The sequence below is a fragment of the Podarcis raffonei genome, chromosome 1, assembly GCF_027172205.1.
Source record: "Podarcis raffonei isolate rPodRaf1 chromosome 1, rPodRaf1.pri, whole genome shotgun sequence".
Taxonomy (NCBI): Eukaryota; Metazoa; Chordata; class Lepidosauria; order Squamata; family Lacertidae; genus Podarcis; species Podarcis raffonei.
In genome coordinates, this window is record NC_070602.1 from 48,671,562 (window position 1) to 48,695,940 (window position 24,379).

The following is a 24,379-nucleotide window of genomic DNA, read 5'->3' on the forward strand; positions in this document are numbered from 1 at the left end:
TTGCAGCAACCATGCCTCCATATTAAATAATGGTAACTCTTTCCCATTCTGAGGGCATAGGAGTCTCTCCACTGTGAACATACATTGATGCAGTATTCCATATCCATTGGTCCGGACTATGTTCTGTATCCCATTTCTACTTCCTGTCATATTTACGTTTTTTCCAGCCTTATCTTATCCATATAACTTCATTTTTGTTTTCCAAAATCTCAGCTTTATCATTTAGTTGCTTCATTTCTCCATACACTTGTATAGTAGGTTCTTCCATTTCATCCGATGCTCCTTCTACCTTTGCCATAGTTTCATCTCTCAGCCCTGCCATAGTTTCATTTCTCAGTCCTTTGTCATCTAGATCCTCTATGTCATTTCTGATCCCATTTCCCATTTCAACCATCGCTCGTTTAGTTTCATTCCTCATTTCGTTTACTCCTCCTTTTAATCTTGTCAATTTTTAATCTATTTTTTCCTCTAAAGCCTCTATTTTTCTGTTAATAAACTTTGTTAGTTCTGTCATCATCTGCTTAAGAATATCCACACTAAGCAAGGACCCTGAAGTTCTCCTTCTTTATCCCACCTCTTCCCCGCCTTTTGCCTCTCTCTTTTCTCTTCTTGTAAGTGGCATTCTGAATGTTGAAGCTTTTCCTGCTTCACTTTTTAAAATTATTAGGAGTTCTGTTTCTAAACAGCTTCTGCCACTTCAGCAATTTCACAGCTTGCAAAAGCTTAACTTTGTCTACACTGAGTGACAGCAGCTCTCCAGTGTTTCAGACTGGGGGGTCTCTCCCAGGCCTGCTTGGAGCTTCTGCGGATTAAACCTGAGATCTTCCGCATGTAAAGCAAACACTCTATCATTGAGCCACAGCACTGCTTTGAGTCATGGCTCTTCCCCTTAAAATAAACAGAGAAGCATTCAGGGCTGCTCCAGCTATTGGAATTAATAATAACAGTTTAATACTACATTTCCTCAGAGTTTCAATAAAAAGAAAATTCTAAATGTGACCTCCTTGGCTTCATTGCTTTATCTAGGGGAGGGTGGGGGAGGCATAGCAGACAACTGCAAACTAGGGTCCATGTGAGGAAACCTGAGAGCTTGAGGGGAGGAAATGTGCAAGCCCAAAGCTTTTTACGCACTTCCCTACTGCTTTCCCCTCTCAAGCTCCAAGATGGCCCTTCTTGATCCCTACAAGTCATTCCTCCACCCTCTCCAGCCAGTGTTCGTGGAACAGAAAGCAACTGGTGAGATTATGGTTCAGGAGAGGAGGTAATGTAGGCGAGTGAGAAAACCTATCAGGTGAGCCATGGGGTACACAGAGGTCTGGGAGATGCAAAACTGCACTGGGATTCCTTGTGGCAGTGAGGACATTAAAGCCTCTACTTCCTAGCGACCCCGATGCAGCCAAGATTGCTGCCCTTATACTGATATCGGGCCGTGATATTTTGCAGCAAGAGGTGAGGGGAAGGAAGCATTTGCAGCCAAGGGTCCTGTGGTTGCCTGCATATGGTGTTTGTGGTTAATAAGGAAAGAGGTGTGTGTTTGTTGGGGGGAACAACTCTCAATCATTTTAAGTGATTCAGATATACAGGCTCAGTGAACTTAAGAAAGGCATATACAGTGGTACCTCGCAAGACGAAATTAATTCGTTCCGCGAGTTTTTTCTTCTTGCGAGTTTTTTGTCTTGCGAAGCACGGTTTCCCATAGGAATGCATTGAAAATCAATCAATGCGTTCCTATGGAAACCGCCTTCAGACCAGGTCCGGGGACAGTCTGTCCCCCGACCTCTTCTGAAGGCTGGGGGGGGGGGGACAAGGGCTTTTCTTCCCACCACAAGCCATCAGAAGGCTGTTCTGAAGGCTGGCGGTGGGAAGAAAAGCCCTTCTCCCCACCTCCCGCCCCGCAAGCTCCAGGGACAGGAGGGCTTTGCTGCCGACCCCCAGCATTTTAAAAGCCCCCGGGACAGCAGAGACTTCTCCACTGTCCCGGGGCGATTTTAAAATGCTGGTGGGCGGCAGCGAAGCCTCCGCTGTCCCAGGGCGATTTTAAAATGCTGGCGGGCAGCAGTGAAGGCTTCGCTGCCGCCCGCCAGCATTTTAAGATTGCCCGGGACAGCGGAGAAGTCTCCGCTGTCCCGGGAAGGCAGGCGGGGGGGGGAGCAAAGACTTTTGCCCCCCGCCGGCCTTCAGAAGAGGTCCAGGACCTCGTCTAAAGGCCGGCAGAGGGCAAAAGTCTTTGCTCCCCCCCGCCTGCCTTCAAAAGCCGTCGGGATAGTGGAGAAACGCGCCGCGCTTCTCCGCTATCCTGGGAAGGCAGGCGGGGGGGAGCAAAGACTTTTGCCCCCCGCCGGCCTTCAGAAGAGGTCCAGGACCTCTTCTGAAGGCCGGCGGTGAGTGAAAGTCTTTGCTCCCCCCCGCCTCCCTTCAAAAGCCGACCGGGATAGCGGAGAAACGCACTGCGCTTCTCCGCTATCCCGGGAAGGCAGGCGGTCGGGAGCAAAGACTTTTGCCTCCCGCCGGCCTTCAGAAGAGGTCCAGGACCTCTTCTGAAGGCGGGCGGTGGGCGAAAGTCTTTGCTCCCGACCGCCAGCATTTTAAAAGAGGTCCCCGGAGATTTCCCTATGGGCTTTCTTCTTGCGAAGCAAGCCCATAGGGAAATTCGTCTGGCGAAGCACCTCGAAAAACGGAAAACTCTTTCTTCTTGCGAGTTTTCCGTCTTGCGAGGCATTTGTCTTGCGAGGTACCACTGTACTAATGGAGAAAGCTAGGGAGGCAGTTGACTGCCTGCTAGTTGAATCTCACGCTTGTGGCTCTTGATGGAACTGTTTACTTTCAGTGGCACGGACAATTAACATGCCTGATATGTTCCTTAACAATACAGAAGTACTCTTATTGATAAACTCCAAATAAATAATAAAAGTTGAAATTATTTTCTGTTTTCACATTCTGAAATAAGCACTTTCAACTGTTTGCTTCTAGCACTTGTTTCAGATACAATGAAGTGCTTCATGTTAACCATCCTCCAAAATAATTTAATGCTTTGAATGTAATTACACTACACCATATAAAGAGGTCAAGTTAAGCAAAAAGACAAAATTAGTGTCCTGTGTACATTAGTCATGCTCTCAGAAGTCACTAAACAGCCGGAAACAGTGGCGGCTTGTATTTCATGCAGATAACTTATTGAATATTGTATTTTGAATTTCCAAATGTCTAGCGACTGACATATATTCATGATAAAAAAGAATAGACTAAAGGAGAATACAAGACTTTTACGTATTTTACTGCTAAAACTATCCTTTTTTTATTTATAACCAGCACCTAACAGATTACCTTAATGTAATAGCTGCTTGTCTCAATGTCAAAAGATTCCTTGCATGTGAGAATTTCAGGCTAGTGTGCAAACTGTACATTTCATAACAACTATTAAGCATGATTGACATGGAAACTGGGCCACTGTCTTGATACAGAGATTTATTTTTAATAGATTTTATTTTCAATAACAAAACATTCAAAATGGAGTTAATGATTTTAATGGTATAAATATACTAAGATGTGGTTGATATGGGATAATCTGATTTTGAAGATAAGGGATTCTACAATTGTGGACTCATGGCCCAACCCAAATGATGCTCATTCAAGAAGTGTGCTTAAGATCACAGCCTTAGAAACAATTGCTGATCTTTTTTAAAAAAATAAGGGTGATTTATCACCCTTGTCTGTGATAAATGTATTCAACTATATGTGTGCCAACTTATTCACCAAACATATAAGAGAGATTTATAGTGATAGGCTGGGATAATAATAATAATAATAATAATAATAATAATAATAATAATAATAATAATAATGTTTTATTGGTTATAAACTCTTAACATTCCAAGAGCTGCTTAAGGCCTGCCCCCCAAGGAAGTTTCAAAAGATGTCACCATGTTCAATGCTATTTACTCCCAAGCCTTTTTTAGGATTGTAGCCTTATAGACTTAAGGCTTATGGGTATAATACTTATCACTTATTCAGCATATCTAAAAATAAGAGATAATTTTGTAGTGCTTGTATTGGTGACACCTTTAGTTTGATACTAATTGTTTAAACTGTTTAATCTTAGGCAATGATAATCCTATTACAAATACAAATATAGATTTGTCAGAACACTCTGTTTATCTCACTGATGACAACGGTCATCATGTATCCAAGAGAGACACATGTTTAATTCCTATCTACCTTTCTGAAAGTCAGCCAATAAAGTGATTTAAAACCATATTATGAATAGTCCCTGGATGTCATCCCCCAAACCAGAAGTTTTCTTGAAACACTTGGAATATAATAAACAAACAAACAAATAAATAACAATAGTGTTTTTTTCAAATGGAAAGCTTAATGTCTAAGTGGGTCATTATGGAGACTGAATAATTAGTATAAATATAGTTAACTATCATGTGAAAAAAATATGATGAATCATCACCTGCCATAACTAATAAACAGGGTTTCTTTGAATTTCAGTATTAAGAAATACGTTGGAATGCCATATTTTATATTCAGTGACATGTCTAGACAGATTGTTCTTTCATTAGTCATTATTGACTGAAAGCAGACCAAATAATCAGGAAAAACTCAAGCTGTGGAAACTATTGCGTTTAAGAGCTCAGATGAGAACACACTTTCAAATGTAAACAAGCAATAAACAAAGGTATACAATGACAGATTATGTTCAGGAGACACAAATCTATAATAAGTATTCAGAAATCCATCTAGATTTTCAGATGCTCCCTGAGAAGTAATGTTGAAAATGGCATGTACTTTTTCAACTAAAGATGCTGCAATGCAGGTCTGACTTTTCTGTAATGAAAGCTTACTTCAAAACAAATGAAATACAAATAATTTTTAAAAATGCAACAAGGAAAATTAATGAAGTAAATACAGTCATGGGAAAAAGAAAGTGCACCCTCTTTGAATGCTGTGGTTTTACATATTAAGACATAATAACAATCATTTTGTTCCTTAGCAGGTCTTAAAATTAGGTAAATGCAACCTTAGATGAACAACACATGACATACTACACCGTGTCATGAGATATTTAACAGAAATAAAGCCAAAATGGAAACGCTATATGTGAAAAACCAAGTACACCTTTTGATTCAATAGCTTGTTGAACTACCTTTAGCAGCAATAACTTGAAGTAATTGTTTTATGTAGGACTTTATCCGTCTCCCACATCGTTGTGGAGGAATTTTGGCCCACTCCCCCTGAGATGTCCCCCCCCCCAATTTCTATGAACATTGAACTCTTGAGAAAATTGGCAACTTTCTTGAATGTTTTCCACTTTTGAATAATCTTTATCACTGTAGAATGATGGACTTAAAATTGGTTGGAGATGACCTTAGAACCCTTCCCAATTTCATGGGCAGCAGCAGCGCTTGCTTCTCTAAGAGCATTGTGTTGTCATTTCCTTGGCATTGTGTTAAAACACATCTGAATGCACCAGACCAGCAAACTGTTAAAACGTCAGCTTTTATAGAGATGGCTACACTTGCTGATGATCAATTAAGCAAGGGCATTTTATTAGCAACACCTGCCTGCTACTTAGCCTCTTAATTACCATGGAAGCAGTAAGGGTGTACAGTCATACCTTGGTTGACGAACAGAATCTGTTCCAGAAGTCCATTCAACTTCCAAAACATTCGCAAACCAAGGCGTGGCTTCTGATTGGCCCCAGATACAATGCGGACAGCTGAAACGGACGTTCGGGTTCAAAAGAACGTTCACAAACTGGAACACTCACTTCTGGGTTTGCAGCGTTCGGGAGCCAAAACGTTTGAGTCGCAAGGCGTTTGTCAACAAAGGTACAACTGTACTTAGTTTTTCACACATGATTTATCTTTATTTTTTAAAAATAAAGCATGACACTGTGTAGTGGGTCATGTGGTGTTGTTCATCTGCGGTTGCATTTACCGTATTTTTCGTCCCATAGGGCGCACCGGCCCATAGGACGCACCTAGTTTTTTTGGGGGGGAAATAAAGGAATTTTTTCCCCTTTATTCCCCCCCCCCCAAACCAGGTCGGGCAACAGCGGGATGGCGGCGCTGCGCCTCCCTGCTGTCCCTCGAGCTTGTGGGGCTGGCGCTGGGGAGAAGTGCGCTTCTCCCCAGCGCCAGCCTCCAAACCAGGTTGAGGACCAGTGGGATGGCGGCGCTGTGCCTCCCCACTGTCCCCCGAGCTTGTCTGCTCGAAGCGCGGGCGCTCAGCACGCCCCACGGTCCGTGCAGAAGGCTGCGGATGTCTGCCTGAAGTGCGGGGCGCTCTGCTTCAGCGCGCCCCACGCTCCGTGCAGCGGGCTGCTATCTGCAGGGCTCCCTAGGCTGGGGAACTCCCTAGGCTGCGGAACTCCCGCAGGGCTCCCTAGGCTGGGGACGTCTGCCCAAAGTGCGGGGCGCTCTGCTTCAGCGCGTCCCGCGCTCCGTGCAGGAGGCTGCGGATAGCTGCCTGAAGCACGGGGCGCTCTGCTTCAGCGCGGCCCGTGCTCCGGGCAGCAGGCTGCTATCCACAGCCTAGGGAGCCCTGTGGGAACTCCCGCGGGCTCCCCAGGCTTGCTGATAGCTTCCTGAAGCCTGGAGAGCGAGAGGGGTCGGTGCACACCGACTCCTCTCGCTCTCCAAGCTTCAGCGAAAGCCTGCATTCGCCCCATAGGACGCACACAGATTTCCCCTTCATTTTTGGAGGGGAAAAAGTGCGTCCTATAGGGCGAAAAATACGGTACCTAATTTTAAGACCTGCTAAGGAACAAATGATTGCTATTATGTCCTGATATGTAAAACCACAGAATTCAAAGAGGGTGCACTTTCTTTTCCCCGTGACTGTATATAAATGATTGGTCTGATTGTAACTTGATGAAAATTTACTTCTGTTTACATTTTCTGTTTTCTACCTAGAATAGGCTTAGTGTAGTGGTTATAGTGTGGGAGACCAAGGTTCAAATTCTCTCTCAGCCATGAAGCTTACTGACCTTGGGCTAGTCACTGTTCTTGGACTAACCTATTTCACAGAATTTGAGCATAAATGGGGAGGAGGAGAACTACATGCCCCACCTTGAGATCCTAGGAGAAGGTGGGATATAAATGGAACGACAAACAAACACATTTTAAAAACATTTCACGTTTGATCTTGCCATGACAGCAGCACTGCATCATCACACACACTGCATCATATTCTTCATTGGTCTACCATCATATCACCTTGCCATTTCTCCTGCCACTCAGCTCCCAGCTCTTGTCTAAACTCATCACCTTACACAGAAAACTTGACACAGATTTATGGGGTGTTCCCCCCCCCCAGCCTGTGCATCTGGTGGGGGCAGTTTTGCCAATCCCTAGGTATGCTTCTGGCTATGGCCATTCTCTAACATCCTTAGGACTTCAACTTTTTGGCCTTTTCTTACTCTTTCTTTCTTTCCTTCATCTTTTCTTTCCCCCTGTCTCATTAATTGTATTTATTTATTCACCACACATATATCTCACCTTTCATCCAAGGAGCTCAAGGTGGCATTCATGGTTCTCCCCCTTCTCATTTTATCCTCACAACAACCCTGTGGGATCGGTCAGGTCACCCATCTGACTTCATTGAAGATTTGAACCCTGCTGCTCTCCCCATGTCCTAGCTGGTATATCTATGAATCTGCTTCTCTTTCCCCATCTCTCAGTACATTTCTATGTGAATCTATCACACAACAACATTCTCTCTACTTTACTGATGATCATCTGCATATCCCTTCACAAATTTTTGCATCTCTCTCACATGTGCCAGTGAATCTATGTCATCCCAATCCACCCCATCCTTTGCTCTTAGATGTGCCTGTGCCTGCATGCCCCTACCCAACTTACAGGTAACCCCCCCATCCCTTACAGGCTTGAACCTAACTTAGCCTCCCAGTTCAATTAAGTCAAGCACATTCCCGTTCACCATCTGGGAGAGGTGGGTGGCAATGTAGTGTTTTTTAAATCAATGGAAAGAACTTTCTGCTCTTGCTTAAAAAGAAATTAGTTTGGAAAACCCATAGTGGTAAGGAAAAAGTCTGAACCCACAAAAGGCTAAAGCTCCAAGTTGATGAACTCCCTAGTCAGAGAGGAATGTTATTTCTCTCTACAGGAAATCAATTCTGCTTCCAAGGACAAAATACGACATTGTCAGATATTTTAAAATAACCACTGTATGGAAAATAAGTCAAAGAGTTATAAACATGCAGTACATACTTATCTCCCACAATCCCCAAGTTGATTGTTGGGTACCCATGTTCTTGAATTGTTGCTAGAAGAGTTGAACGATTACTGTCTCTAATCTTTCCTGGTAGCAGGTCATCTTCAGGATTCAATAGCTATAAAACCAGAATCAAAATACCTGAATATTCACCTTCACAGTGAATAAAATATAAAACAGCTGTTTGTAGATGTTTTGATGTTGGACTACTGCAATGCGCTCTACATGGGGCTACCTTTGAAGGTGACTACAACTAATCCAGAACGTGGCAGGTAGACTGGTGACTAGGAGTGGCCGCCGAGACCACATAACACCGGTCCTAAAAGACCTACACTGGCTCCCAGTATGTTTCTGAGCACAATTCAAAGTGTTCGTGCTGACCTTTAAAGCCCTAAATGGCCTCGTCCCAGTATATCTGAAGGAGCGTCTCCACCCCCATCGTTCAGCCCGGACACTGAGGTCCAGTGCCGAGGGCCTTCTGGCGGTTCCCTCACTGCGAGAAGTGAAGTTACAGGGAACCAGGCAGAGGGCCTTCTCAGTAGTGGCGCCCGCCCTGTGGAACGTCCTCCCATCAGATGTCGAATAAATAAATAACTATCAGACTTTTAGAAGACATCTGAAGACAGCCCTGTTTAGGGAAGCTTTTAATACTGGATGAATCATTGTATTTTAATATTCTTCTGGAAGCCACTCCTCTTTGTCTCCTTCTACTTCAAATCTCTAGCACCCAACCTCTGCTTTTTGTTGGGAATTTCCACCTTTGACCATAGGTGTATAGCTGTAGTATTTCTTCTATTGATCACTGAATTACATCTCTTCCTGCTCAGCGTCTCTTTCTCAACCAATGTCCCACCTCTTTATTTTGCAATCCATTTAAGTTTATCTTTGGTTTTAAACATTTGGGTAATAGTGGTTAATTTTTTACTTTTGCATTAAGTGCATGCGTATAAAGTAAATATAGCACATTTACAGAATCTTCCTGTGAAAGCAGGCACAAAAATAATAGTTTTTGGCAGAAAATCATCATTAACATTGGAAACAGTCCATAAAAAGGTGCTGGCAGCTTTAGTCAAAATACAACTGCCATGCTTGTAGAAGTTTGGTTAGCAGATTTTTCCTTACTTCATTCCCTGTGGACATTACTGCAACCACTGGAAACTTGTTAACTTCAACTTCTGTTACTCCAACAGTTGCTAGGAGACCTATCTCTGATGGACCCATATGGGTTCCCTTGGCCAGCACACATTCACCTCTTTTAATGTCATGTCCTATAGGTCTAGAAATGCATCAGAAAAGGGGAAAAAAATGGATTCAAGTTATCTGACCAAACACCAAGTAGGGCTGATAAAACTTAGAAAATTTCAAAAGCAATTTATGCTAGAAACATATTAAACAGCTGTTTTAGTTTTCAAAAGCAGTATGCAGTTGTGAAAACACGTAATTCACTGACCTGATATCTTGGCCTGGTCGAGCCTGCACCAGAATGCGCACCTCAAGTTCTTCGGTGCCCTGCAATAAAAGAAACAAGCTTTCTTCATATGTGTTAAACAAAGTTAAATAAGGTACTGTCTCTTATCAGCCTTCATTGGGTATGAATGAAACTCAAGGTATGTTATAGAACGTTCTGTTCATATCAGATTTAAGCTCATATAATTCAAACATACAGGCAATGTCAGAGTTACGTGTGTCCAATTTATGCACGACTGCGACTGCACGCATCACAGCAACCCCTAAGTGGCCAGAAAAGGGTGCGGAACAGGAGTGGGGCAGGGGTGTAACAGGCTTATGCACGCTCCACCGTCACAAGCGGTGACCCAGAATGCGACTCGCATGTAAACTGGGGGGTTGCCTGTATTGTTTTAAAAACGTGTTCTAGAGAATGTTAAAATCCTACTGTAGTTCTGAGTCTATTGTGCTGGAAAAAGTGATTAATTTCCGATTGTGTCTTCTTTATTTGATTCAGAATATTAAGAAGAGCTGGGGTGTATTGAAATGGCATTTCTGTGCACTCTGGCTTCCGTCACAGTGTTCCCGTTGCACCAGAAGCAGTTTCGTCATGCTAGCCACATGACCCAGAAAGCTGTCTGTGGACAAATGCCAGCTCCCTTGGCCTGAAGCGAGATGAGCACCGCAACCCCACAGTTGCCTTTGACTGGATTTAACTGTCCAGGGATCCTTTACCTTTACTTATTAAAACTAATATTGAATCTAATAACAGTTTACATGCCAGCTCAGTAATCATGAAACATAAAGGAAAAAGCTAGTACACACCAAAAGGGTAGTTTTGCATTGACATCACAGGGTCATCAGGTGGAGCTCTTGCGCCACCTGCTGGACAATGGTAGGATAAAACTCTTGGGAAGTCGGCAGCTCCCATTTCAGTTTTGTGGATTACCCAAGCCTGAACAGCCATCGAGGTCACACACATGCATTAAAGGAAACAACCTAGCTGCCTACTTCCCTAAGTCTAATTTACTAGAATTTAAGAAGAGCTGCTGCCAACTGGGCTGTAAAAACATCATGTTGCAGTCCATACTAAGGTGTGGACCCTATGTGGTCAATGTAAAACTATCCTTCAGGTACCCATTGCACATTTCCCCATTGACATCATAGTTTCATTTTGTTGGGATATACAAAAGCGTTCCCAATTATGGTAGGTCTTAACTGCAACAATATGCACCATTACTGTGGGAGGGCCTGCTGCTTATGATTAGGTGAAAACATCCATTTTATAGTGCCTTATAAATGTGCTGTTCGAAAGCACTCCCGGGTGCAAGTAGATAAATAGGGACCGCTTACTAGCGGGAAGGTAAACGGCGTTCCGTGTGCTGCGCTGGCTCGCCAGATGCAGCTTTGTCACACTGGCCACGTGACCCGGAAGTGTCTCCGGACAGCGCTGGCCCCCGGCCTCTTGAGTGAGATGGGCGCACAACCCTAGAGTCTGTCAAGACTGGCCCGTACGGGCAGGGGTACCTTTACCTTTACCTTTATAAAAGTGCTGGGAGCTCAGGTATCCATCCCGCATACCCCTGCAAGGGTAAAGAAGGCCACTGAGGCAGCTCCTTCCCCAGTAGAGTGAACTACCATTGCTATGCAGGTGCGTATCCATCTGGACAATGCAGATGGCATTGTTTTCTTGCCCAGCATAGGGGTGGGATGAAAGGAGCAAAATGTGTCTCCATTTGTCTGAAGTCCTTAGTTGTGAAACTGAAATGGGAGCTGCCTAGTTTTTCTTCTGTCTTCATCTGCCAGATGGAACTAGAGCCCAGCCTGATGACCCTATGATGTTAGTGGGAAAATGGATGCGTGGGGAAGGATATACCTCTCCTTCTCCTAGTGATAAACTGACGGACAGGTTGTGAACCAATTAGCTTTTAAAAATAAAAATAATAAAAATACTCTTACTACAGTGGAACCTCGGGTTAAGAACTTAATTCGTTCTGGAGTTCCGTTCTTAACCTGAAACTGTTCTTAACCTGAGGCACCACTTTAGTTAATGGGGCCTCCCGCTGCCGCAGCCGTGCAATTTCTGTTCTCATCCTGAAGCAAAGTTCTTAACCCAAGGTGCTATTTCTGGGTTAGCAGAGTCTGTAAGCTGAAACATCTGTAACCTGAAGCATCTGAGGTACCACTGTAATTGATTAATAAATCATTTTAAACACATCTACATGTGGTAAAATCTGTGAACCGCCCTGAGATCCCCAGGTATAGGGTGGTATATAAATTCAAACAACAACAACAACAACAACAACGGGTGGATTTTTAAGGATTCTGGAGGGATCTCTTAAGCATGCAAATGCTAAAGCTTTAAATAGCACTTTTGAGACCTATGTAATATAGGATAAATGAAATGCCTCAGTCCCCGTCTTGCAGTAGTCCCTCATCCTGCTCTCATGAGTACTAGTCATTACCTGCCTCAATCCAATCAAGGCAAAATTAATGATAAAAATTCAATGCAAACAAAAGCAAGAACAGAGATTGCAAAATTGCACAAACTGTTATTTGCTTCAAATGTGTATTTCTATGTATAGCCACACTTATTTGATTATGGACTGCTGAGTGATTCTCTGGAGCCATGCTGCTGTACGTAGCAGGAACAAGGATTTTTAACGTTCTCACTCACATCATCTGATTCCCTGATGAGTTCTGTGTCTTCCACCTGCACCACAGCGTCAGCACCACAGGGTATTGGAGCACCAGTTGTAACTCTCATTACCTGACCAGGCATTACAGTTTGAGTTGGCTGAAAATAACAGGGAATGTAATTTTAATTTTTTTAAAGGAACAAGAGGTCCCAAGAGGCACTAAATTATGCAGAAATAACTTGGAATGAAAAAAAGTCTGTTAGTGACAAATTTTGATTAGCTCTATTCACATAAAAACAATTTTAAAATTATATTTATATAAAACAGTTTAAAGCAACAACAGCACATACATAAAAATCAATAGAGACCTGCTTTTGACATGGTATGGAATGGACCTGCTGATCTGTGGGATACCTTCTCCTCTATAACACAGTGAGCTTGTAGGGTGTACGGCACTCTTTTAGGTATCCTGGACACAAGCTTATAGAGCTTTGTATACCAATACTAGTCCCTTCAGCCTAGTGTGGTAACTAATTGGCAGCTAGTGGCTGACATGCTCTACAAACTAGGCTGTCTATAGAATCATCCCAAATTATTTTTAAAAGCAGCAAAATGTGTACATCATATCATACTAGGGGAAAAACACTTTATTAATAAAGGAAAATTAAAATATAGTACACTCACTTGTTCACCAGCTTGGGATTCCCCAATGATGAAACGATCCCCAGGTCCATCAGCAGCTATAAATAATACAGCAACAAGATAATTACAATGGTTGCTTAAACAGACATTAATAGGATTATTACTGTTGTTCTTTACTTCATAACTCTTCCTCCAACTCCAAATCCACTTGTCAATTATGATTTCTATAGGGTTTTTTTTTTTAAATGAAGAGTTTATCAAGTTGTTCTACATCTCTCTCCCTGTTTTTATTACTGATGCACACCAAACAGGACTCCTTTTCCATTATAAGATTCTGGATTATCCAAGATTTATTGGTGTTGAACAACAGCACTAGCGGTTGAGATGGCTGACTGTCTATCCCACATTCTGTTGGCTGGAAAAAGGTCAGAAGAGGGGACAGCTCTCAGATATCTCGCCCTTCTCCTTCATGTTCCGTCACCCTGGGTGCTAATTAAAAAAGCCCCCAAAGAACAATATTGAGTAGAACACTGCTCAATGTTTCAAATAAAGTTACTTTTAAAGGTATGTATGAAAAACATGTAAAGACTATTTGTGTTTGTTCTGTAACTAACCTTAATCAATTTCATAAAGGGAAGGACTAAGGTGTCCCCTTGCCCTTTGGGCACCACTGAACATGTAAAGCAATCTAGTGTAAAGCTGAACTCTCAAAAACATTATTTCATGGTCAAAACCACAAGTATTTACCTCTGACAGCATAACCATCTTTTACTGAAGCTGGGAAGGGTGGTAGGTTGTCTTTTGCATAAACATCTTGGGCAAGGACTCTGCCCATTCCATCTGAGAGAGGCAAAATCTTTGTTAGCAAACATTGACTGCAAAACAGTTCCAATGACAAACTAAGTTCATATGTGCACAATATTGCTAATACTGCTACTGCGTGGTCCTCCAGATATTGTTGGACTCCAAGTGTCCTCAGCCCCAGCCAGCATGGCCGATGATCAGGGATGATTGGAGTTGTGGTCCAGTAACATCTGGAGGGCCACAGTTTCCTGGCATAAAAGCAGCTTTCAGTTTATGTCAATGATAATTAGTGACTAGAGAAATTCAGTCTGAAACAGAGGTAAAAGATTAGATTCAGCCAGCCATCAATTTACTTTACAATTAATATGGAGATAGTGAGAGCAAGGACAGATAACAGAAGAGTAAATACGTCAACCTCTTATTTACTTATCCATCCTTTGTTCAAGGAGTGCAAGAGGGTGAACAAACCTCCCCAACTGTATTCTATCCTCAGAAAGCTATGAATTGCCGGGGGGGGGGGGCTTATTCAGAAAAGAGAATACTGTATACCACATGCTATTCTTAGCTGTGAGCAGAACAGCAGCATTCATGATGAGCATTTCTCCCCTAGTTTATATCCTAACTGCTGCCACCTTCTCAAACACCTTGCCCAAAAATGGTTTATTGGTACCTGGGGGGTAGTTAGCATAGACTTTTTTTTGTGACTGGCTGCACCACTATGTCCTTCAAGGCAGTGGGGTACACATCATCATGTAATAAAGTGGTCACCACACCCCTCGATTCACCCAGTCAACCCTCCACAGCTGACACAAACCAGCCAGGATTGATGTGGGTCAAGACAGCATGTAGTAGGCTGCAGAGCTACAAGAGTCCACATCTTCAGCATCAATAGCTGAAACTAACAGAATAAAATTGCATGTGATGGTGTATCAGACACCTCAACAGACGTGTGTCATTCAAGTCCAAATGAAGACAGGTGATTTCTTCCCTTCAAAATTCCCTGCAAATTTGACACAGTAGGTCTCTGAAGGCTCAAAGGCTGGGTTAACCATGGCAGATGAAAGCAACCTTGTATCACTTGGAGAAGTTCTGTTGGATGGGTACTTGAGGATGCAATGGAGGTGGCAAAATAGGCCTTTTTGCTATAGTTTCAGGCCTGAGCAACAATTGTGGTTCTCCTCTGCTACATGTCACTAATTTGCTTCTGACACACACACAGCAGTATCATATAGTTGCAATGAAATATGTACATTTTATTAGCCAGTATTTCTGATATTTTCATACTTTTGTCATCATGATATTAATCTCTACTTGAGATTCAAGAGACTAAACAGTGAAGCAGGGTTCCCATGACCAAATTGCTACAATTCTAAGCTGTAGGCAAACCATTCTCTCAAATTCAGCCCCCTCATATGCAATACAGGGATAGTAACACATCCACTCCAACTAAATAATTGATGTAAAGATTACCAAGATGGGGGTCTGCTTTGCATGTAATGCAACTAAGCCATGATTTATTAGACCACGGTTTACTAGATTGTCTAAACCCTGTCCTGTAGCTTAAACATTATTTATTAACCATGAACAAATCACACACAAAAGCCATGATTTGTTTCGTTGGTTTATCAACCTTGGATTATGTTACCAATGGATTAGTGTGATGTGAGAACTTGGCTCTTGTATATAAAATGTGCCGAACCCTAAAGAGCTATGCACTACACAAAAAGCAAGTAAATAAAAATTCAACAATGCTCCCCTTCCTTACTTTCTGGATGTTTGAGGTTATATGAAATACCTCGATAATTTATTATTTCTGTTCCAAGCACTGGGGTCATCTCCAGCACTGTGATGAAGGCTTTGTCCATAGATGTTAATGGAAATGGAGACATACGGTGTCTTCTTGCCACCTTTGTAATGTCTACAGCACTATGACCTGCAGAAGATGAATATGTATGTTAGGGGGAAAAGAAACATGGTATTTTCTCAGAAAGATAACACTGTGATATAAACATTTCGCTGCCCCTTAACAGTTGCTTGCCAACAATACAGTCGTACCTTGGATCCCAAATGCCTTGGTACTCGAACGTTTTGGCTCCTGAATGCCGCAAACCCGGAAGTGAGTGTTCTGGTTTGCGAACGTTCTTTGGAACCCGAACGTCCAATGTGGCTTCTGTGGCTTCTGATTGGCTGCTGGAGCTTACTGCAGTCAATCGGAAACCGTGCTTTGGATTCCAAACATTTTGGAAGTCTAACAGACTTCCGAAACAGATTCCATTCGACTTCCAAAGTACAACTGTACAGCACACAGTACTCTCACATAGGGCCTAAATGTGAACTCTGGGCTCCATCTTTCCCAACAACTGCCAGGTTGTACATGGTTGTATGAAAAGAGAGCCCAACATGCAATCTCCTGTTCATGAGTAGGGGCTCCGCAAGATTGGGAAACTTAATTGTGATTGCGTCCCAATCACTATGAGTCCCTAACCTGTGAGCAGGAGTTCATGTGTTGAGCTTCCATTTTACAAAACTCTGTACCACATGGGCTGTTGGGGGTGGGGAAATCAATGTGAGGGTAGGGCTAAAAGCGTGGCCCTGCTCCTCACTCTACACTTATGTCCTAAGCATGAGTAACATTTGAATAGGAATAAATTCTTGACTACATCCAGTTGTGAAATGAAAACGTCATTTAAAAGTGCACATCAGTTTAGATCTGTTGATTTATAAAGTACCACACTAAAAAACAACAACCCAGACACAACTGGGAATACAGCATGTAATCAGCAGAACTGGTAATGTTAAACAGTGTTAAAGTGACTATTCTATTGAAGAATCCATTAGACATTTTATTGACCACCAAAGAGTGTTTAAGAGGCAAATGAGTTAGAACACCTACATTGCTTATCTCCTAAAAGTTCTCTTAATATTTTACAGAACTGAGACAGATATCTCCAAGAACTCTCCCATGCTCACATACAATGAAATGCCATATTCTGAAGTGCTAATATGCAGGTGACATTAAATAAGCATTTCCATCTCAAAGACAAATTACACTAAGTCACTTCATTATCTAGAAAATCAGAAGCTTTTGGAAGCAAAATTGTTGTTAATTTGGGAGAGTCATTTTGAATCAATACTATGTCATGTTTCTCTAAACATGCAATTAACACTGTCTTGTCATTATTTCATTTTTATGATAGTGCTTGCTATGATTGGCTTTTTATTCAGCTCTTCCTATGACTTAAGCAATATTTCTGTGGCAAATCATGTCAATTGTTGGAGACTTAATTAAGGTTAGAGGAAAAAGGCTCTAATTTTCTAAGGTTTTCTGTTACTCAAGCTGGCATCTTGCTTCAGGTTCAGGTTTATTGATTGTGTTAATAACACAAGGACAAAACAGCCTTTATGTGATATTAAGTTTAGCATACTTCAGATTAATGGCAAACACCCTTCAATGGATGCTGATTTGTGGACATTACTTTCACTAAATGCAACAAAAGGATCAATCACGATATTAAAATTATTTCTCATGAAATTCAAAACTACTATCATGGTTGCAAAATATTTACTTGAAGAATAAAAGAAGAGCCCTGAAAGCTTATGAGCATCTAGCTGCAGCAAGTGCCAAGGAAGGCAGGGTCTCTGTGATATATTCCCTACTGATACAATCCCAGTTCTCTTCACTTACTACTTTTAAATTAATATGGGAGATGATTCTGAATGATTCTCAGTGGATTAAGATCTGGTCCACCCGTCCTTTTAGGTCTGTGTCTGCTAACATTAGAGATAATTTTTTAAAGGTGGTCCACTGTTGGTTTTTAACCCTGGTTCAACTAGCTCATATTGCAAGATCTGGTTCCCTCCTATGCTGGTGGGATTGTAAGGTATGAGGAACATATTGGCATATGTGGTGGGGGTGTAACTATGTACACAAGTTCTGGAAGCCAGTTGTAATGGAGATTGGTATTATTGCTGCCAAACAAGTCATCTTAGACACTAAGCTATGCCTCTTATCAAATTTTGATAGTTCCAATGCTGACCTTGATTCTCAACAATTAATTTTGTATCTGTTGGTTGCCACTCATCTAGTGATCTCTCAAGGGTGGAAGGATAAATCTTGTCATTCTACGGATCTATGGTTTAAAAAAGTCCCGATAAACTGACTCATAAAATACATGCCACCAACTTTGCTTCTGCTTGACCAAACAATCTTGTGGTTGGCACATTCCCAGTAAATAGGAGTTTATTTGGCAACATTCATGAATATTTGTATGTTTGTTACAAATATGAACTTTGTATTCCACCATGGAATACAATATTTTAAGTCACTAATTCTTTTTTTAAGCTTTCTATAATTATTATTTTATTATCTTGCAATTTTATTCTGTTTTTAATTAAAAGAAGAAAAATAAAATAAAATGTTATAAGAAGACCAAAGCCTGCATTTATTTGGTTTTCCTTCTGTGCATAGGTGAAAACACTCATGGAAATTAAGTCTCCAAATAAAATCTGATTTCTGTAATTTGCCACCTTTCAAGGAGTGATTCATTATTAACCAACCTCAAGAGACTGAAAAGTCGGAAAGGAAAAAATCAGGAAGATCAACAGGAAGAGACAGCTTCAGATTTTATTTTAAAACACTGTATAATTTTTTATACTGTATAGTTGTTGTCAAGGGGAACATCGGTTACAAAGATGAGTTTCTTCAGCCTCGTGGGATTCCATGCTGCATATACTAACAGATTTAAGTTAACTTCTAAAGTAACTCATTATATTCTTCAAAGCAGTATGTATGCTGAAGAGGAATGGGGAAACCCCAGAACAGGTTTAGGGGTGGAAGGAAGGAGAGGGTGGAAAGTGCTGTTGTCCAAGTGGAAGTCATTCTGGGTGCAGATACAGCTACTTAGTACTACATTGAATACAACCCTTTGCCCACTCCTCCAAAGGAATTACTCTGCTCAATAAATGGATGGAAAGCAATGCCTAATTGTTGTTTATATAGCCCCCCCCTCTCCTTTCTTGGGATTAACTGAAAAAGTGCAATAAAATATTTTTCAAAATACCCTCCCAAAACATTTTTAGATCTACACACATGTACACACATGAGTGAGCATGCACACACTGTTTTGCATTTATCTGCAAAGATCCCTTCATAGTAATATTTCTGGCTACACATTTGCCCATGTTACTGTATGGTCAAGCAAGAAGCATACTTCCATCTCTGTCTGTGCTTAGCTGGAGCACAATTCTGAGCCAGGCAGAGAAATGGAAAGAAGGGCTGCAGCCTTAAGACTGCTCTCCCCATAGTCTTTCCTCACATTCGCAATTTCTAGACTGGTGAAAGATAATAGCTGGATCTCGATGTAATAATAAATTATGGTTTATTATTAAATGAAGAAGTCTTGGGCCTGTCAACTCCCTCCCCCACTCTTCAACTAGGCTATTAGGAGATTGGAAACTTTCACTTTGATTTGTAATTAACCAAACAGTTTAGCATTATGTCTGAATAAATAGTGGCTGATCTTAAAAACTGTTTGTGAAACAAGCCAACTTCCAATTATGGTTTATGAACCTGACTTGTTTCAATAAATCATAGTTAAGATTAACCACAGTCCAGGTTCAGGCATAACAGTAACTTGTGCTTAACTGAAAACAGATGTGAAAGCTTCTCATCTCCTTATGGCCAGAGGAGGATGGGTACGGTAGTAGTTAAGGCTTGTTCAAGTAACAATAAACCATCATTTACCATTATGTCTCAATGATGTTAATAGGACCCTGACATTTTGGGCAGTATTGAACTAACTCTCTGCACATGGAATAAGGCCCACTAGTGCAATGGGACGTCCCGTTTTCTCTCCCTGTAAATCTGCTCTAGAGGGCTGAAGCAGAACAGATTTAGCGAGTATGTGTGGGGAGGAAGGGGAAGGGTCTTATGGGCCAAGGGGTTTTGCTTATACTAGTCATAGGAAGACTTTAAAAGTGTTCAGGGCATTTGTGTATTCATGACCACTGGCAGGGCTGGATTAAGACCTTTAGATGCCCTAAGCACCTAAAAGATTTTGGTGCCCCCATATACATCTAATTCAAAATATAACCTATAATAAACCATAAAATAAAGAAATATTTTTTAAAATTAAATAAAACCTACAGTAAGATGGAAAATAATGTTTATTTTTTCTGTATTTGTATAATGTTTATTTTTGTTCAGCTATACTATATTTTCCACGGTAAATCCGGCAATGAAACATTTCTGTGATGTCCCTTCCCTTCCCTCCAGTTCTGACCACTGGAAATGTTATTTAACCACATGCATAACCTATGCATATTCTGCAGCCACAGAAGGCCTAAAAAGTTGCTTTAAAATAAAGTTGAGTATCTCAGTTCTGCATTATATTATCTACTCTCATTGCAATTGCAAAGAATCTTAGAATATGTGCAGCTTACACTATGAATTGCCATTTACTAATACACATTCAAGTATGCAATACTTACTGGCTCTGAGGATATTCTCCTTACTGCTGCACCTGGATTGGACCTGTAGAGACAAGCACAGAACTGGTGAGGCAGAACAAACAGGCACAAGTCACCATAGAAATATAATGGGCAAGCTCCTGGGACCTGGAGATAGAGGCTTTACTCTCTTTTTTGCACTTTACCATTTATATCTGTTACATGATACATACTTAATACAATTATTGGTTGACAGTCTTAATCATACATAGGCATTAAAAATAAACCAACCTATAATAGAACAAACTTTGGTTAAATAAGTAAGAATAATATTTCAAGATGTATATTTAACTTTAATGACAGATTTAAATTCAAGCTTCATTACAAATCATGATAAAGGTGACTAGTTCAAATTCTTGCATTTTACTCCAAATCACACAGTATTTACGTGAATCTAATGCGCACCTGTTTTCAAAACCTTGAAACAAAAAATTTGCTATGTCAGCAGTGTTTTTCAAGCTTGCAATCAAATATAATCTAATGCGCACCCTAATTTTCAGGACGTAATTTGGCCAAAAAAGTGTGTATTACGTTTGAGTAAATCTGGTAGTACAAAAATATTATACTATAAAAATATTATAAATACAAAAATATTGAAGATACTTGAAGCTTATTTTAATCAATTTTCTAGGAAATAAAAATAAGATAATATGAGAAGAAATTGTTGGGTTTTGGTAACTTTTTACAACTTAATTTCACAAGTGTATCAATTATTTTTCCTAAGAATATGAATAATACTGAGGTGTTTAAAACTACTTTGAAGAGATACTTCTGTTGTACCTTGGATCCAGAACACCCTGCAAGTCGAACATTTTGGCTCCCGAACACCACAACCCCGGAAGTGACTGTTCCGGTTTGTGAACTATTTTTGGAAGCCGAATGTCCAATGGGGCTTCTGCTGCTTCCAATTGGCTGCAGGAGCTTCCTGCAGCCAATCATTAGCTGTGCTTTGGTTTCCGAACATTTTGGAAGTCAAACGGATTCCCGGAATGGATTCTGTTCAACTTCCAAGGTACAACTGTATTATTCATCTGCTTTGGTGGTATTGTTTTACATTAAAAATGCCAGCATAAACACTGCTCCTACTTAGTCTATAATATGATTTGCCATTAGGGACTTTTTGGACAACTAGGCAGAATGTATTACAGTACTGTATATAGAATCTATATGAAACAAGGACCTTGTTTTGATCTTTCATTTACTAGACTGGCCTGGATATATTGTTAAATCATAGTTTAGCAAAACATGTACAAACCGCTCCAAGCCTCAGGCTTGTACACCCTTCCCCTCTTCTTTGAACTTCTAAGCTAACCAGAACACCATTACCATAACACTGAGAACTCTGGCTAATTTTAACTATGGTTCAAACAAATCAGGATGAATTAATAGATTACAATACTGAGTTTGGAAATAGAGGGGAATAATGTGAAAGCAGATCTCCTCTTCTGGAGTGTCAGAGGACAAGTGTGATGGAGAAGTATGCAAGCCCCAGGCTTCCCACAGCTCATGCTTGTAATGCTAAAACCGTGGTTTGGTTTTATATCTAAACTGGCCCACATATTGTTGAATCTACACAAGTGCTCTAGAAATATTTGGAATAGATGCTCAGAAGACCAATGCTTTGGGAGTGAGCAGATAATCATGGATACCAGTGCATGAATATATTTTAGCAATCGCTAAAAACATTTGGATCACCATTTGAAAGCATTCCTTTTGCGCAATTCTAATGAAATTGTTTATGATATACTAGTAATCTCAACAATATTTATAATCTCAACTATTACAGATGTAATTTCCTTAAATCTGTGAATGACAGGACAGGACAAATATTTTTATTCTTGTTAACTGTTCAATAATGCATCAAGGAGGGAAAGAATGTAAGTTAGATTTAAGTACTGTGTGAACAATGACATACTTACTGGATTTCCCTTCCAGGGCCAAACAATAAAATATTTACAAGCATAAGACACACCACCTGCCTCATTTCAATGGAGAGTGTCAAAGGATATGTGAATTTGTTGGTGCACACAGAGAAGTAACCACCCTAGAATTCACACATATAAGAGATCTGTGCAGGCATTTGTGCACATATTGATCTCTGAATCTGGGAGTAGAACTTTCTTATGTTCTTCTAAAGACTCAATGGGTCTTCAAAAATATTTGGAACTTCTGAAGGAGGAAGAAAGGAAAAAGAACATCTTAAAATTCAGATTCCAGATTGCATTTGTAGATTTACCTGTAAATGAAGCACATTTGATATTTAGATTACTAAGAGGAAAAAGCAGGAGGACTGTATCATTGTTCCTGCAATTCTTTTTGAGTAAATGGACATCTGAATTAATTAATAATGTAAATTTAATTAAATTATAAACCTCTTTCTTCTGTTCCACAGCAGCTTGCCCCAAACACATATATCTACACAATGAGTTGGAGGTCTACTCTATTTATCACAACTCTATTTATTACAATGGAATACATTATGGCAATAATGTTGCAACTTATAGTGGCTTATGGTTGTCCTTCCCTGAAAAAAATAATGTTATGTTTTAAAGTAACAAAAACAAAAGAAACCCACCCGTCTCCACCAAACATTACAATTATATTTTAAATAAAATAATGATGCCACATTTTGGCCCACAGTTGGTCTCCCGTCCCAGGTTATTGGAATCAAAGTAATATAAATTCTAATAACAGAGGAAGTTGTTATATTGGATCTATCATAAAACAATTCTGGACCAAAGAGGTAAAATGGTACATGTGTGCACTGTGTGTGTGTGTGTGTGTGTGTGTGTGTGTGTGTTGGGTTCAGATTCCAAATATGTGGTATGCAAAAAATGGTGCTGTTTCTAACTGGTGGAAAAACAAATGGGTAAGATGCAAATAAAATAATTAAAACACACAGACCTAAAAGGAGAGAAGGTACAAGAACAAAATACAAACACAAGACAATCTAGAAAATGATGTATGGAAATATAAAAATGATCCATAGGGCACAGATAAGAGGGCAGATGGTAAAGACAATACTGAAGTAGTAAAAATGGAAGTCAAGAGAATCTGCAACAAAGTGTAAAAACAGAAGGAGCCCAAAACCATAGCGCAAAGCTAAGTTTGCGAATGGAAAATAGCTCCTTTGAGCAGTAATAGTTACTCTCGAGTCGTAGCCTCTATTCCTCCTGAGTTCATCTTTAAGCCCTTCCAATTTATAGTGGAGCTAGTGCATGGACAAAAACAAGAAATTTATAATGAGCAAAGCAGCTGAGACTTGTAGGTTGACTCATCTAATATTAAAAAGGCTCTCAGACTAACACTCTAGCCATGTTGAAAAGGAGGTGGCAAAAATAGGTAGCTGGTTTTAAAAGCAGTCTCTGAGAGGAATTTTCTTTTGCAAATACAAATTACTTAAATGACAAATCTGTGGGATGTTTTGGAGGCCTCAGGATTTCAAATGGGCTCATTCAAAATGGGTTTAAATGCCAAAAGAGACCACGTTGTTCCAATACACGTGTGCCTTAATTAAGAACGGCCACAGGACTTAGGGGAACAGGAAGAACATGTGTCTTGTACTGTTCGTCTGTACTTCTGTGCATAGTATGAAATAGAACTTCTGTATCTCTACCTTTGTCCTCCTGAAGGAGGGAAAGGTTGTGTATCTTACTGCAAGGTAAGTAGCAAAAGTTCTATTTTAGAAGCTTCAGGGAAGCACAGGAACAGAAAGAAAGAAAATAATGAATTTCATGCCCCACTTGCTTATCCAAACCATCCAAAGCTACTGTGAGACTTGGTACAAGTGTTATGCAAACTGTGAACTGGTATGGCTGCTTCCCATATCATTCTGGTAATGTTTGAAAAGAAGTGATTATGTGGACAGATTTAACTGATACTGTTACTTTCCATGCTTGTGAAAACATCAGTGTGCAGACATATGTAGACTGAAATTCTCTATTTTGTGACACTGCAGGATATCTAGGCTGCAGTTCTATGCACATTTACCTGGGATTAAGCACTGTTGACTACAGAGGTCCTGGAACATGTAATTAAACAGCCAGTCTGAGCACTTAGAAAATGATGCTGTGATTACTAAGACCCAGCATGGGTTTCTT

The 24,379-nt window shown here is 40.6% G+C and overlaps 1 protein-coding gene and 1 long non-coding RNA gene across 21 annotated transcripts in view; one reads left to right on the forward strand and one right to left on the reverse strand.

The window, feature by feature from the left end:
* The window catches only part of LOC128412663 (uncharacterized), a 64,835-nt gene extending 53,847 nt beyond the window's left edge, over positions 1-10,988 (forward strand). Inside the window, exon 3 of the long non-coding RNA XR_008330132.1 lies at positions 10,205-10,988. This is a non-coding gene — a long non-coding RNA (uncharacterized LOC128412663). The remainder of the gene's footprint in view (positions 1-10,204) is intronic.
* The window catches only part of GPHN (gephyrin), a 234,953-nt gene that overhangs the window by 17,491 nt on the left and 193,083 nt on the right, over positions 1-24,379 (reverse strand). For all 20 annotated transcript variants that reach the window (XM_053385637.1, XM_053385662.1, XM_053385629.1 and 17 more), the window contains 8 exons: positions 20,262-20,304; positions 15,568-15,705; positions 13,716-13,808; positions 13,011-13,066; positions 12,365-12,484; positions 9,692-9,750; positions 9,364-9,517; positions 8,238-8,359 (listed from right to left, as the gene is read on the reverse strand). In XM_053385637.1, the coding sequence (XP_053241612.1) occupies positions 8,238-8,359; positions 9,364-9,517; positions 9,692-9,750; positions 12,365-12,484; positions 13,011-13,066; positions 13,716-13,808; positions 15,568-15,705; positions 20,262-20,304 (785 nt within the window). The remainder of the gene's footprint in view (positions 1-8,237; positions 8,360-9,363; positions 9,518-9,691; positions 9,751-12,364; positions 12,485-13,010; positions 13,067-13,715; positions 13,809-15,567; positions 15,706-20,261; positions 20,305-24,379) is intronic.